We start from the raw sequence: 13,811 nt of genomic DNA, 5'->3' as shown, positions 1-13,811 counted from the left end.
GGTAACTTAGCAACACTAGGGGGGTCTGGGGGTATGCTCCCCCTAATGAAAAATTTGAAATATAATAGGGCTGCAACTAACGATTATTTAGATAATCGATTAATCAGTCGATTATTTCTTCGATTAATCGATGAATCAGATAAAAAAATATTTTTTAAATTTCCACCCCTTCATTCAAAAACAAAAACATTATTTCAAATTGACAATGCAAAAAAGTGCTTAAACAACATGTTGCTGCTTGGACGTCCCTGAGTTGTAGTAATATTAAATTATAAATAATAATTTAAACAAAACAACTAAATGTTAATGTCTGATAGCTTTAACAAAATAACATAAACATGTATGCTACACAAAAAGAGGTATTTTCTGTAAATAAAAGATAAATAATAATAATGGTTTATTTTTGTAGTTACCAGTTTTACTTTTTCCATCATTAGTCTTCCATACATAGCTACTAGCTGCTGCTCTCCTCCTCTCCTACTGCTGACTGTGAGATCTGAGCAGGTAGAAGCTGATAGTTCACTAACTATAACCAGGGAGCACACTGCAACAAGGTTAATGATCCACACAGTGATATTATATCATTGATATGACGCGCAAAAACGATAGAAAACCAATCGTTTTTTGTGCACGCGCGCAGTCACTCGCTAGTGCGCGCTCTTGCTTGCTCGCTCCAGATTCCGGGAGATTGGGACTCATTTGCGGGCGTCAAGGAGCCGCTATCAATATGCGGGAGACTCCCGGAACGTCCGGGAGAGTTGGATTGTCTGCTTTTATTCTCCCCCTACTTCAGTAGCTTATGAAGGGAGGGGGCAGGTTGTGTTATGAAGACTACACCGAAGCCAAAAGCGAAGTGATATGGTTAACTAGCTGCTAGCAACTTCTAATGAAATCGAGCAAGTGATCAACATAGTTAACGTCACGTTACTTCAAGCACAGTCATTTTTGCAGCAGCGCTGAATGTACATAGGGGAAACACTGGTACAGCACTGAATGAAGAGCAAAGGCAATCCTGCCCCCTCCTCCCCCCAGCTTAGATGGAGGTGAGTTTTCCTGCCATAATAAAAACATATACAACACATTTCTGGACATGTGTCTGTGACTACCTCCAAAAGCAGCTTAGTAACTGAATCTCAGTGCATCCTTCATGCCTCTTTGGGTACATTCACGTAACCTAGGATGTATTTTAATGCCTAGTGTGAACATAGCTCCAGATTTAAAGATTCCCAGTGCAGCAGTTTAGCAGAGAGCAGCAGAGTGAATGATATCGGAACGGTGAGGTCACTGCTAGTTCAAAGTATTAAATACGTATGTATTAGTATGGATTTTCTCCATCTAACCTGAGGCGATTGGTGTATGTGTCCACGCATGTCTTCATCTTGGCCAGCAGCATTCCAACAGAGGTCTGTCCCTCAGAGTGTTCATCATCCTCCTCTTCCTCATCCTGCCCCGGGTCTCCAGACAGAGGCAGCAGCAGAGGAACCAGAGCCGTGCTGGTGGAGATGGCCCTCAGCAGCTCCAGTAGCGCCCGATACAGGGGGACATGACGAGCCATATCCAGAACTGCAGAGAGACAGGAAGGAGACAAAGTGTTGAATAGAGTGCTACAGGAAAGTTCGGGGGGGTATTACAATATGCACCAAACAAACAAACAAACAAACAAACAAACAATTATTTCCTCTGAGAAATAAAGATCTTTTTGTAAGCTCAGTGCTGCCACTGGTGGCCAGAGGCTAAGTAACAGCAATATTACTCAAACATCTGGAGTGTCTTTTATGTGGCCTCCGGCAGCACTGAACAGCTAGTCAGTGAAGAACAAAGAAATCCTTTGCCATCTCTGATTTACATTGTTTGAATTGACTTTAATGGAAGAAACCTTTCTTAGTCACAGTAAATCATGTTTTTGGTTACTTTGCACCAGGCAAATGTTTTTTTTCCAACCTCACGAAGAAAACCAATGATGATTGATCAATAAGACAATATGACAAAAATGACTAATTCCTAAAGAAAAAGTCAAGGTAATATATTTTTATCTGTGCAACACTAATAAAGAAATAATTCTGCTTTTCCAAACGTGTGATAAAACATTATAAATGTGTCAATCTCATGATCTGAAGTGGTGTGTGTGTGTGTGTGTGTGTGTGTGTGTGTGTGGTGTAAACCTCCGTTGAGAGATCAGAGAGTGGGGGAAGAGAAACCCCAGATTGCTTTGAGATTACACTGATTATAGATAGCTGGTGTCTGAAACATGAAATGGATTGTACTTTTAGGGAGCAAATGTGTGAAAAAGGATATTGGAAGATTTCCAGAGATAATGTGATATAAGGTGTTAACCCTGAATTGGTCAAAGCAGCTCCAGGACATAGGCTGGACTGTCTCTGAAATGGGCAAACAGCTTACAACAGAGAAATACTGATAGTCATGATGAAGTGATGAGTGAATCTACTCCTAACTAAAGCCTCAAAGGCTTTGGCAGATATTTCCTCCTAATAAACAGAAGAATTAGCTTGACAGGACAAGAGTTGGGGTTGTCATTTTCAAAAGGTCTTCAAAATGATTACATCTGAAGAGAATGCAGAGAATGGAACAATGTCTTGATCAGGAGATGAGGAGATGACGCAGGGACTGTTTGGATGGCAGAAATTAAGAGCCTGGCACTGGTGAGATATATACAGTGTGTGAGTGTATGACTATGACAGTCGACGGTCTACCTCAGTCGTTTCGAAAATTCACAAACCAAACCTGACAGCTCCTACTTCTCGCCCACAACTGATGACTGAATTAACAGGACGTGGACGGCCCTGCAGCCTGAGTCAGCTGGAGATGTATGCTAAATGAAGGCTCATGCTCGGCAGCAAACACTTAGGTCAAAGGAATAATACCAGAAAAAACATTCTCTTTAACGCTTTCTATTTTTCTGTACAATTTATTGCATGAAGAGTATGGGACTTGAGATTCTAACACACCTTGCTTACAGCTTTTGTGCTCAAATTCCAAAATTGTGCTGGTGATAAAATGTAAAGTGACCAGTGACTAAAAACAAAGGATTAAGAAGGTAGGCTTGAATTGTGTAAAAGTGCTTTCTCGTCCTTTCTCCTCTACATAGTCTGCTTTTCCTTTATATCACGACCAGAGATCCAGTTCACATGAACAAGGGTCTGGCCACATCATTTGGGTGTCCAAGTTATCAAGGGCTAATGTTGGTTTGTCCTTATACAGATTTATGTTTGTCACTGTCAAGTATAGAAGTCAACTGGACCTCTAAACCTCCAACCAACAGTAACCACCAACACTGGGAAGCAGAGTATGTACGATTGATCACAACGATGTGATGGTTGGGGTAACAAGGTGCTCTATATTGATTATGGAATAGGAATCTTTAAAAAATCCAATATTTACAGAATCCAACTACTAAACATTATATCTGGGGGAAAAAAACTGAAACTGAAAAACTGTCATTGTGCTGATGTTCAGCAGGGAATGTTTACAACACAAACATAGCAATGCCAGTCTCATTCATAAAAAGTATTGGACATACTGAAAATTTGACCTAATGTTGGTAGTAAATTAAAAATGAGAAGATCACCAAACTGATTACAATTCATTCTTTGGGGAACATCAATGAAAAGGTTTGTTAGAAATGTTGTTCTACTTTCATTAATTGTAGGTTGAAGGTTATATATACACCACAGTGGTTTGGGGGCAGTGTTCAGGCATTACCCTCTCATAGGTAACACATTTATGCCAAATGATAAATTCAATTTGTTGTCATTAGACAATGCTATCAAAATTTGCAATCAAATGAGGCGCATAACAAAACAAGGCAGTATGATTTTGCGATTTTGTGGTCTAAGTGAAAAAGATTATTAGGGTCAATAGTTCGGGGACCGTGTATGTCTGTAGAAATACTGGCTGCAATCCATCCAATAGTTCAAGTGACTGTCCAACGGGCGATCCCTAAAGCGGCATCACTAATGTGGCTAAAAATCTCTAGAATACTAAATAAACTCACATCCATGGAGAGAGGTTAGCTGGTGTGCAAAACTGTTTGGCAAATGTGACCTATGACTCAGCGCCGGGTTAATTTTCATCCAGTGTTTGTCACTTGCATTAGACAGTACTTGTACAGAAGCCAATCAAACACAAGGGTGTGTTGAGACGTGTTGAAGTATGAGCATCAACAGGCTGACCATGTAAAGACATATTTTCTGAGAGGCTGTCCAGTGTGTGTGGAGGTACTTGTGCATCCATGTGCTCGCCTGTAAGTATCATCCTCAAAATAAATAGAACGGCTTTTGTTTGTGGCTCCCGGACTGTTTTACATTTATATTGAAATTCTCGGCTCCCTACCGCCTTTCATCCAGCATCTGCACTACATTGACCTCCCAGGGCTTTAATCTGGTCTCAAATCCTCTAACCAGTGTCTCTGGGTGGCACCTAGCATGGAATCCCAATTCCTTCCCAATACATCCATGTAATTACCCAAAGCATCAAAATTCCTCCTTCTGCTCAGTGTATATGTCAGACTTGTTTTTCCCTCGGCTGTGCTTAATAAATGCCAAGAAGACTCTACTGAAAGACAAAAGAATAAAAAGAAAGGGGCAATACATCTAAAAACACCTCTTAGATGTAGGGTAAGAAAATTAAAGAGCCCCTATTCTCATATAAACTAATGATTTTATGTCAGCCACTATTTTTTTTAGATGTTAAAAAATCTTTGCTATAGCTCCACTAAGGGTGAAAATTCCATGGTAGAAAAATAATTGATTAACATACATATAATTTGCTCTTCGGATGCTTTGATTAAAATCATAAACTGCATTTCTCATTCAACATTTGAGCTCATTGCCAGCTACATTGGAGGTTAGCACTTGATGTAAATATTAGTTTTTTGATCTAACACTTTGGTCCTGAATGAAATGTCTTGACAAGTATTGGATGTTTTTCCATGAAATTTGGTGCATCGAGGCCCTTGGAGGAAGCATCCATTTACCCTCTGACTTTTCTTCATGTACCCACAGATCAAAGTAAATTAATAGTGTGATTAACTCAACATCTACTAGATGGACCGGCGCCTAGTTTGAGACCAGATGTTGAATTCTAATGAAATTGACATTTCATCTAGTGCCACTACTGGTTTAACAATTTCGGGGGTTCAAGATAAGTGTCTGTTGGATAGATTGCCATAAAATTGTAGATTTATTTCTGACAGGGTAAACTGTAAAGACTTGGATCTAGCCACAATGTGCAACGTTCTGATGCATCTAATACCTAATGTTGATATGATGCCCAATTTTTTGACTCATTGCTCAAGTTTGACATGGCAGTTCAATTTAAATATGATCCAATTCAGTTAATGTGGAGCTCACAACTGTGGCCTATAATGAAGCTGGCTTTGGACATATACACAATGAAGGACATTGCTTAAAGGGTTCGAGGTGATATGTTTGATTTCTATGAGCCAGTGTTATCTTCTTTTTGCCTTATGAGAGGATCAAGTGGGCAGCATTAACAAAAGCAGAAAACAAAAAAACATCTAATTTCAACAACATTCTGTCATATCGGTCTTGTGAATACATTTTCATTTCCACGGAATCCTCAAAGCTCCATCAGCAACTGGAAGCCTCACAATGATGCAGAGCAAGCAGTAAGGAGAAAATATCAGAGCATGCTCTCTGCTCAGCCACAGGACACGCAGCAGTCCAAACATGCTGGACATCCATCACAGCTATGACTATCTTGCTGGTGCTGACCTGCAGTGATTGCAGTGCTTCCAAAGGCAGGCCTCCACTCGCTGTGATTTAGGGCCTTCGGGGGGCAGTAAAGAGACGGGTACTGGGTGTAGCCATGTTGGATGCTTGGACTGATTAATAGTTAACAGGAGCCTGTAGACATGAACAAGAGTGCCTGCGATGAGTTAGCATGGCATGTATAAAGGCTACTTGAAATAAAAGGCACTACCGTTGGATTCTAATGTCTCCCTGTTCGCTCATGTAGCCTCACCTTGTGTCGAATCAATTGCCTCACCGAAATAGTGTGTCAGGAAGCTGCATGTGAAATCAGGCTGTGAATCATCAAGTGATACACACACAACCGCTGATGTAAGGACGTATGTATTAAAAGACGTCGTCGAAGATGAGTTTTGGATTTAGATTTGCAATTTTATCTGTAGGTATGCACAAAACCTAGTAACATATAGAGTACTGAAATTACAGTAATGGATATGCTGGCCCCTAGCTGGCTCATACAGTAGTACAATAGTGTGATCAAAAGAGATTTTCTAGTGCTCACATGTGCAGATATTGTAACATTGCCAGTTAGTAGCAAAGATTCAGCCTGACTACAGAAAACCAATGTAGGAGGTGCAACAGCATGAGATATGTACTGATTTCTTGGCAAAAACTCATTATATTCTCAGTTGGACTGTCTGAAACTATAATTACTGACACATCACCACTTTTAATACCTGCTTGTAATTTCTCTTCTGATAAATATGTATTTTTGAGATAACCATCAGAATTCAGCATGCTATTTTTGGTTTTGTATGCAGAAGGAAGACACTGCTGGGCCTTATCTGACCTGTGAACCCTGAGCTTCTACTTTCAGTCCAGTCAGCTATGGGTGAGTCAACTGCAGAACCATCTGTTTATCCACTTAATCGCCATCCTCCAAAAGGTTTCTGAACATTTATCTTAACACAAACACTGTGTTCCGAGCCTTCCTCTGGCTGGGAGTTTTAAAAGCATTAAATAAATGAAAACCTAGTGGAAGTAAGATGAGAAAATGTATATATACACCAAGAGCCAGATGGGAGCCTCAGATATTGTCTTATGTTGGTTTATGGATGTGAAATAGGCACAATTGAACAACTTCCTTAAAATAATCATTCTGAAGTTTGTATTAGTTTCATTTAAGTTTCAGATTCTAATCTGTTGTGAAGTACATAGAATTTGATTATTTAGCAGTAGAAGTGTTCTGTTCTTGTTTTCTAGTTGTGAAAGTTTAAATTGGACTTGGCCCAATAACAGTGCAGTCACATTTTATTCAGAATGCAAACTACTGTGCAAACATGATGGTACAATTATTATCTGATTTGTAATAATTTGTTCAGAACTTGGAGTAGCTAAATTTATGAGTATGGTCTAGAAGAAAAGAGTTTTACATACAAAGACATAGTTTTTAATTTTGTAGGCTCGCAAAAAGTAACATTATTTATTAGAGGATAACTAAATATTGACTATTTTCAATTCAATGCAAAGTAAACAATACTTTGCCAGTGAAAAAGACAATCTGTGCCAGCGATATAGGTCTTTGTTAGTTAGCCTTACCACACACATATATATATATATAAATATATATAGTATAATGAAAAATCTCTGCTGTAAGATGCACGTACACTGGGCAAAAATCAATTGGCTAGTGAGAGAATAAATCAGGGAGAAAGTTATATTAGTTTATGCATATGATAACCTGGTCCTTAATTATTGTAACATGCCTGGTGTGTCTCTATTTAATGTTTATTGTCTAATGAAAAAGATACTTGTGGTTCATATATTTTTAGCCTTCCTTGCTCACCTGTACTTGGACAACAACATCTCATCTTGAATCCTGCGTGGTCAAACTGTTCAAACCTGGAAATAACACTAATGATAAAACCGCAGAAATCCTCCACTGCTCTCAAATGCCAAACAGAGAAATTCTAATTAACCCCAAAACCTTGTTGTCCACTCACAACTCCTGCCTCGCTTTTCATCCAATTTAGTCCCTATTCTGCCCTCCAGTCCCTTGTGAAGATGGGAGGATTCCTGTAATTACAGCTGACAGACTGACGTTTGGTATTTTACTCAGGGTGTAGGATGGGGCATTCACACAGGGAAGAGAGAGGGGTTTGAAAATGGAACCTGTCTAGAAGTGGACACACAAGTGCTGTTTAATACTAAAGAGAGTGCTACAGCCAGGCTTGGGATGTAATAACAGTTGTAAAAATTGAAGTACTGATATCCATATTTGAGATAACCATCACTGCTGTCAAAATCCAAATGTTACCTGTACACCCACACAAACTGTAAAATTCCTAAAATAAAAAGTAAAACACTTCTGCTTAGATACACCTTTGGTTCTTCCAAGTGGAAAAACACTGGTCATTTCAGAGCAGCTCATAAATCAGCTCCGGGGACTACGGCCCATTTATAATGAGGCTAGCTGAGATGATACAGAGAAGCTTGAGTGTGTTGAATGAGCACACTTGATAATTCCCCTTAATTGGCTGGTGCTGCAATTGTACGTGGGTGTATGATCACACAAGAGAGTGGCCATCCTATTGTACTGTAAAAGCAACCCTGATGTATATATTTCCAATAAGCATCTCAACCCGTCTCAATCCTAACACTACTGCATACAACAAATACATGCATGTGTGTTCAAATCGTATTAATCTACTATAATCAATATTTTTTATGTTAATGTGTCCCGGTGTGTAACCTACAAAGAATTACAATATATATAGTTCTGTCTACTGAAAGTCGACGAGCAAAAACATGCAGTACATATATTTGTACTGTATATCAGAGGTAATCAGAGGTAAACTCCATTACGTCGTTGTACAACTGACATCATGACATTTGTACAGTTATATTTAGCAGTACTGGTGGCGTGGTTGTAGGGATGGCAAGGTTGATCGGTCAATCGCTCCTCTGCTCCAGACTGAAATACCTAAATAACCTTTGGATGGATTGCCATGAAATTTGAACAGACATTCGTAGCTCCCAGAGGATGAATCATAATGACTTTGTGATCCATTGAAGTTTGCTCTAAAGCCACCATTAGATTAACATTTTGGTTCGGAGTAATTTTTCGTCACTGTTGGATGGATTGCCATGACGTTTGTAGAAATTGACACCATCTTCAGGTCAAAATTCCACTTTGTCCAAAACTGATTTATAAACAAATACCTATTTAGCTACTGTTAGCATGCTAAGACAGATCTAGGATGGTGAACTATGTTTACATTATACCTGTGAAACAGTCCACTAATCATCGAAAAGAACTGGTTCGTATTAAGTGCTGTCCAACCATATTGGAAAACAAATGTTAAGCTGTTCTGGACAGCCACAACCCAAGGTGGCATTTGAAACCAGTTGTCAAAGAGAGGGGACGAGTCATGATTAAGGCTGGGTAATGTTTCAAAAATGATGATACCTGTACCAATCTAAGTACACTTAAAGTGATACGGATACCAACTGAGTACTTCATTTGATACCCATCACACATTTTGTGAACTGTCTTTTATCTGGTGTAACAGGCGTGTAGTGTAGACACACTTTAGAGCATTTCGGTAGCATCTTGGCTGCTGAACTGCAAAGTGCACCAACTTAAATTCACCACGACTTCACCACCACAGACAGCTGCTGTGGCAGTGGGCCAATCACATATTACATTAAATCGAAGAATAGCATATAAAATAACTTCATTGTCCACCATGGTGGAAAACGCTACAATGGAAGAACGCTTATGTTGATTGGCTGTGACCAAGTCTATTCAAATACTCATATTTTCTTCTGCAAAAAAGGATCGATTGCAGGTATAATTTGATGGGAGATGTTTCAATACTACTTAGTATAGATTTATTTTGTTCGATACCTTAACGGTATCGAGTACCGATACCCAAGCCCTAGTCATGATCATCTTTTAAATATGGAGATACCAGCTCACATCTTCTCCTGGAAGACATTCATAGTGTAACTTTTGGCTGCAAAAACTGAAAGTGTATAAAGAATGAAAAAGATGTAGAGATCTTGGTATCTAATTTATAATCACCACATTTTTGAGGTCCTCATCAATGAAAGTGAATAGTGTAGTTAGATCCATTAGGTCGCCAAAAACAAGAACAGTTCAGATGAATGCTGTAAGTTGTTCAGTGGCTGCTAGATGTGTAAATAGCCGACTGCACATTATCTATTTTCATTATTAAATACACACCAGCAGATTTTGATTGTGACCATTTCTGCAATTTGTTTATGTCTTGCTAATAATAAACCCTCCCTGGTGCTGCTATAACAGACCCACTGAGACAACAGGATATGACAGTCATTGGTCTTCATGAACACCCTATGCTCTGCACACCCACTTGTTTACTGTAATGGTCAATAAAAGCAAAGATGGAAAAACATTAAACCAGTTACCACTGGGTCTCAACTCATGGGTGAAAAGGAGAGCCAGAGCGTGGGTTGCTTGCTGCTACAAGGGACGGGTGTCTTGACTTCCCATGGGGAAGAAGGCGTTGAGCGTGCGGGTCACACCGAGTGGGTGGCTAATACTCTGACTCAAGCTCATGGCTGGACAGTGTCAGGTCTTCCTGACTCCTTTAGGGCAGCAGAACAGAAGAGAGTGGCTGAAATAATAAGACTCTGACATGTCTCCGCCAACACACAGTCTGCCTCAGTGGACACTGTAGATAATGTGCATCAAAGCAAGACTATGTGGAACAACCAGAAAAAGTGGCCTGAAGCTCTGTGCCGTTTCAAAGGACAGAAGGAACATATTTGTGCACAAAGGACTCCTTTATAAACCAGGCTACTCAAATAACTTAGTTAGGAAGTTTTAGTTTTAGAGCCCCATGAGGCAAATTTGTGATTTGTGATATTGGGCTATACAAATAAGACTGAGTTGACTTTTGGGTTGACATACTCCGTGCGGACATCATAGCTGAGTTAGAGTAAGAAACTCTCTCCTACTTAAAACAGTTTACAGTGACCCAGCTTTAAAATGGCAGATTTTGCTGTAAAAACTACTCACAAAAGCTTTATTAAATGCTTTTGAAAAGAAAGTGGTTACCTAGCCATACAATGTTGAGTCCTGTTTCTCAGACAGAGATTAAGACTAGTCCTAGACTAAAGACAGAATTCAGTGAAAATATCCATTAAGAAACAAATCTAATCTTGGACTAGACTTATTCCGTGTTGGGAAATCAGCCCAAAAAGTTATTAAAATGTACAAGTTGTTGCTCATATTTCAAGTGTTGCTCAACTTTACATAATAATAGCCAACAATAGTTGCAGAATATAGCCATTTAGCTTGTATCTGCACACACAAAGAGAAAAGTAAGGAGTTACTGTTTGATATTGTTTATATGTGCTCCCATGACAAAATAACTGTTGTTGCTGTAAAATGGATATATTGACAGAATTGTGAGGCCATGTGCTTTCCAGGGAACAACAGTTGTGTTGTAGAAGGAATCAACAAAGGTGCTATCCTGTATCATGATCAGATCACCTCTTGATGTGCAATCAGGCATTTGATTCGAACATTCATCCGTTCTTCAGCTGGTCGACATCCGGGACTAGCAGGTAGCGATTGAGAGGGAGTGTGCAGAGGAAGGGTCGGGGATGGGGGTCGTGAGGATGGGAGCGCATAGGAAAGAAGATTGTTGTGGGCCCCGGCATCATTGTTTTACTGACCTCCTTCAATTCAGCTGCAGCGCTCTATTACCCCCGAGGTCAAGATAACTGCAACGCTGAAACTATAAATTGTTGATCTGCCTGGAGATATTGAGAATGGGATGGAAGCAGGCTCGATGGCGTTAAGCTGGCTCATTCAGATGAACAGACAACAAGGGATGCAACCACCTGATATCAAAGACTGAAATCAAAACAGCCAACTGGTATCAGCTAGAGGTGTTCTGATCTATTTATTCATACCTGTTTCACTGCCTGTTATCTCTGTAGGCAGAAAGTGTGTGTAGCGGTCATGTACCAAACAACGTTGAACTGCAAATGAAAAGCAATTCAAACAACTAATTATAATGCAAGGGAAATCACCCGAGCTGAAATAAAACACTATGACAAAATTAAGAGGATTTACAGAGTTTACCGCACTGGCAGACCAGCCCCATCTTCATGGTGGTGGAGCCATCACAGTCCAATGAAGCATTAAGAACCCCACTATAGATAGCCTGAGACTCCATGGATTCTGGCTGCTGGTAACCATTTTGTCCAAAAACACAAGCAAAGTAAAGTATTGCGCACTGAGACAATAGAGAGTTTATTTTTGATGGTTTTAATTTCACAGTAACTACTTTATCAGGATTTCTTGGACAGTTTTTTTTTTTAGAGCAATAAGGTTAAAAAAAACCGTCAAATTATTTTTAACCATGCAAAAGATTTTTTCCCGCAACTCTTGACGAGTGGCTAAATCTTGCCAAGTCATTTGTGAGTGATTCAGTGTTATGATGATAAGAACATGCAGAATGGTGAGGCAGGCTTAAAGGCTCCATCAAATCAAGCATGAACAGATGGTTTCACCGTCTCAGTTAATTAACTCTTAAGGCCTGTTTAAGTCATCATGAAATCTGTGATCTGTCTATTAAATCCTGATGGGGGTCATCATTAAAACAATCATTGTGATACCTGTCCAGCAGGTGTCGCCTTGTTAACCTCGACCTAAAAATGTATCTTGCATGTTAAAGTTATTAGCCTTGCTGCCAGAGCACATCTGTAGCCCACCTGAACTGAAATAGACAGGGTGAAGATGTGTGTATAAGTGCGTCATAGTGCTATAAATGAGTTGACTGGATCAGAAGCCTGTTGACACACATTTAGAAACGCAGCCCGACCGTGCTGACCTATGCTCAAGTGCCGGAACGGGAAGGGAATGCAGTTTTTCCTCATTTATTAACCTCAACGATTCAGCATGGTGCTCTGGAGCCGTGAGAGACTAACCACAAGTAACTAAACTTGGTGCTGACGCAGGCATTGGTGTAAATCTGTATCGCAGACAGGGGTATAATTAGAAAATAACAAAGCAGAAGAAGTATAGGGGAAGTTAGAAAGCAAAAGAAGAGCGAACAAAGCTCAGCAGGCGTGATGTCGTATCAGAAGACACTCTTTGGAGATAAATATCTAACTGCATGCACAGACCCCCACATCATTCCTCTGCCTCCCTCTTTGTCCTCCACCCAGCCTCAACCATCCTTTCTTTCCCCGCTGCCTCCTATTGTTGCTCCCTCCTCCTCTTCCTCCTCCACTCCGCAGGTCTGCCAGAATAACAGCAGCTGATGATGGGCTCGAATGAACTCAGAGCGGAGCGCAGCACAGTGGGTCTGAATTCACCTCCTTTTAGGCTTTTTTTCCTCTCTTTTTTTTTTCTTTTTCTGTGTTGTTTAGGTGGTGGAGGCTGTGTGGGTGTGTGTGTGTGTTTGTGTGTGTGTGTTCTCAACCAGCCCCCACAGCAGTGGGAGAGGAGGAGACAACAGTAAGCGTGAGCAATGTCGTTTCCCCCTCCCTCCTCCCCCATCCCCTCCCTCATTCTCATGCTCCTTTTCCTTCATTGCCACGGCCATCAGGATCAGTCCTCCCTCTCTCGCCATCATTCTGCTTGGTTATGCAATGCACAGTCCTCCCACGGTGACTAACTGGTGTTGGAGACCTACCGTAACACTGCCGTCACTGGCGGTAGGTGCAGATCCATATTGCCATAGCGACTGTCTGGCACTCCGGCTGCCTCTGCCTCTCTACAGACGTCTGCTCCATGGGATTTTACAGCTTTTCCTCCTCTTCTGGAATATCACCTGCCAGACTCGACTAATTCAGGGACCTGCCTGTTCTTACCTACCTCAGCACAGGCTGGGTGACACTATCAGCTGATCCTATAAGACACAGTCATCCACAGTGTTGGCATGTGAGCTTCACTTGTGGGCGAGAGGCTTTTTTTTTTTTTTTTTTAGACGCACTAATTGCACTGTCCCCCCCAGAGGAGTCCGAAGCAAGGAGGAGGGAAACTACAGAGCGAGGGGAGGAGGTCGGGGAGTGTGTGTA

General features: G+C 40.6%; 1 protein-coding gene across 1 annotated transcript in view; it reads right to left on the bottom strand.

The window, feature by feature from the left end:
• Positions 1 to 13,811, bottom strand: part of birc6 (baculoviral IAP repeat containing 6) — a gene marked incomplete in the record, with an annotated part of 114,724 nt that overhangs the window by 26,580 nt on the left and 74,333 nt on the right. The window contains 1 exon segment of the mRNA XM_062429848.1: positions 1,341 to 1,563. Coding sequence (XP_062285832.1) covers positions 1,341 to 1,563 — 223 coding nt within the window.

This window comes from Scomber scombrus, chromosome 12 (assembly GCF_963691925.1).
Source record: "Scomber scombrus chromosome 12, fScoSco1.1, whole genome shotgun sequence".
Taxonomy (NCBI): Eukaryota; Metazoa; Chordata; class Actinopteri; order Scombriformes; family Scombridae; genus Scomber; species Scomber scombrus.
Note: the sequence above shows the minus strand (reverse complement) of the source record. Positions and strands in the feature narration are given on the sequence as shown.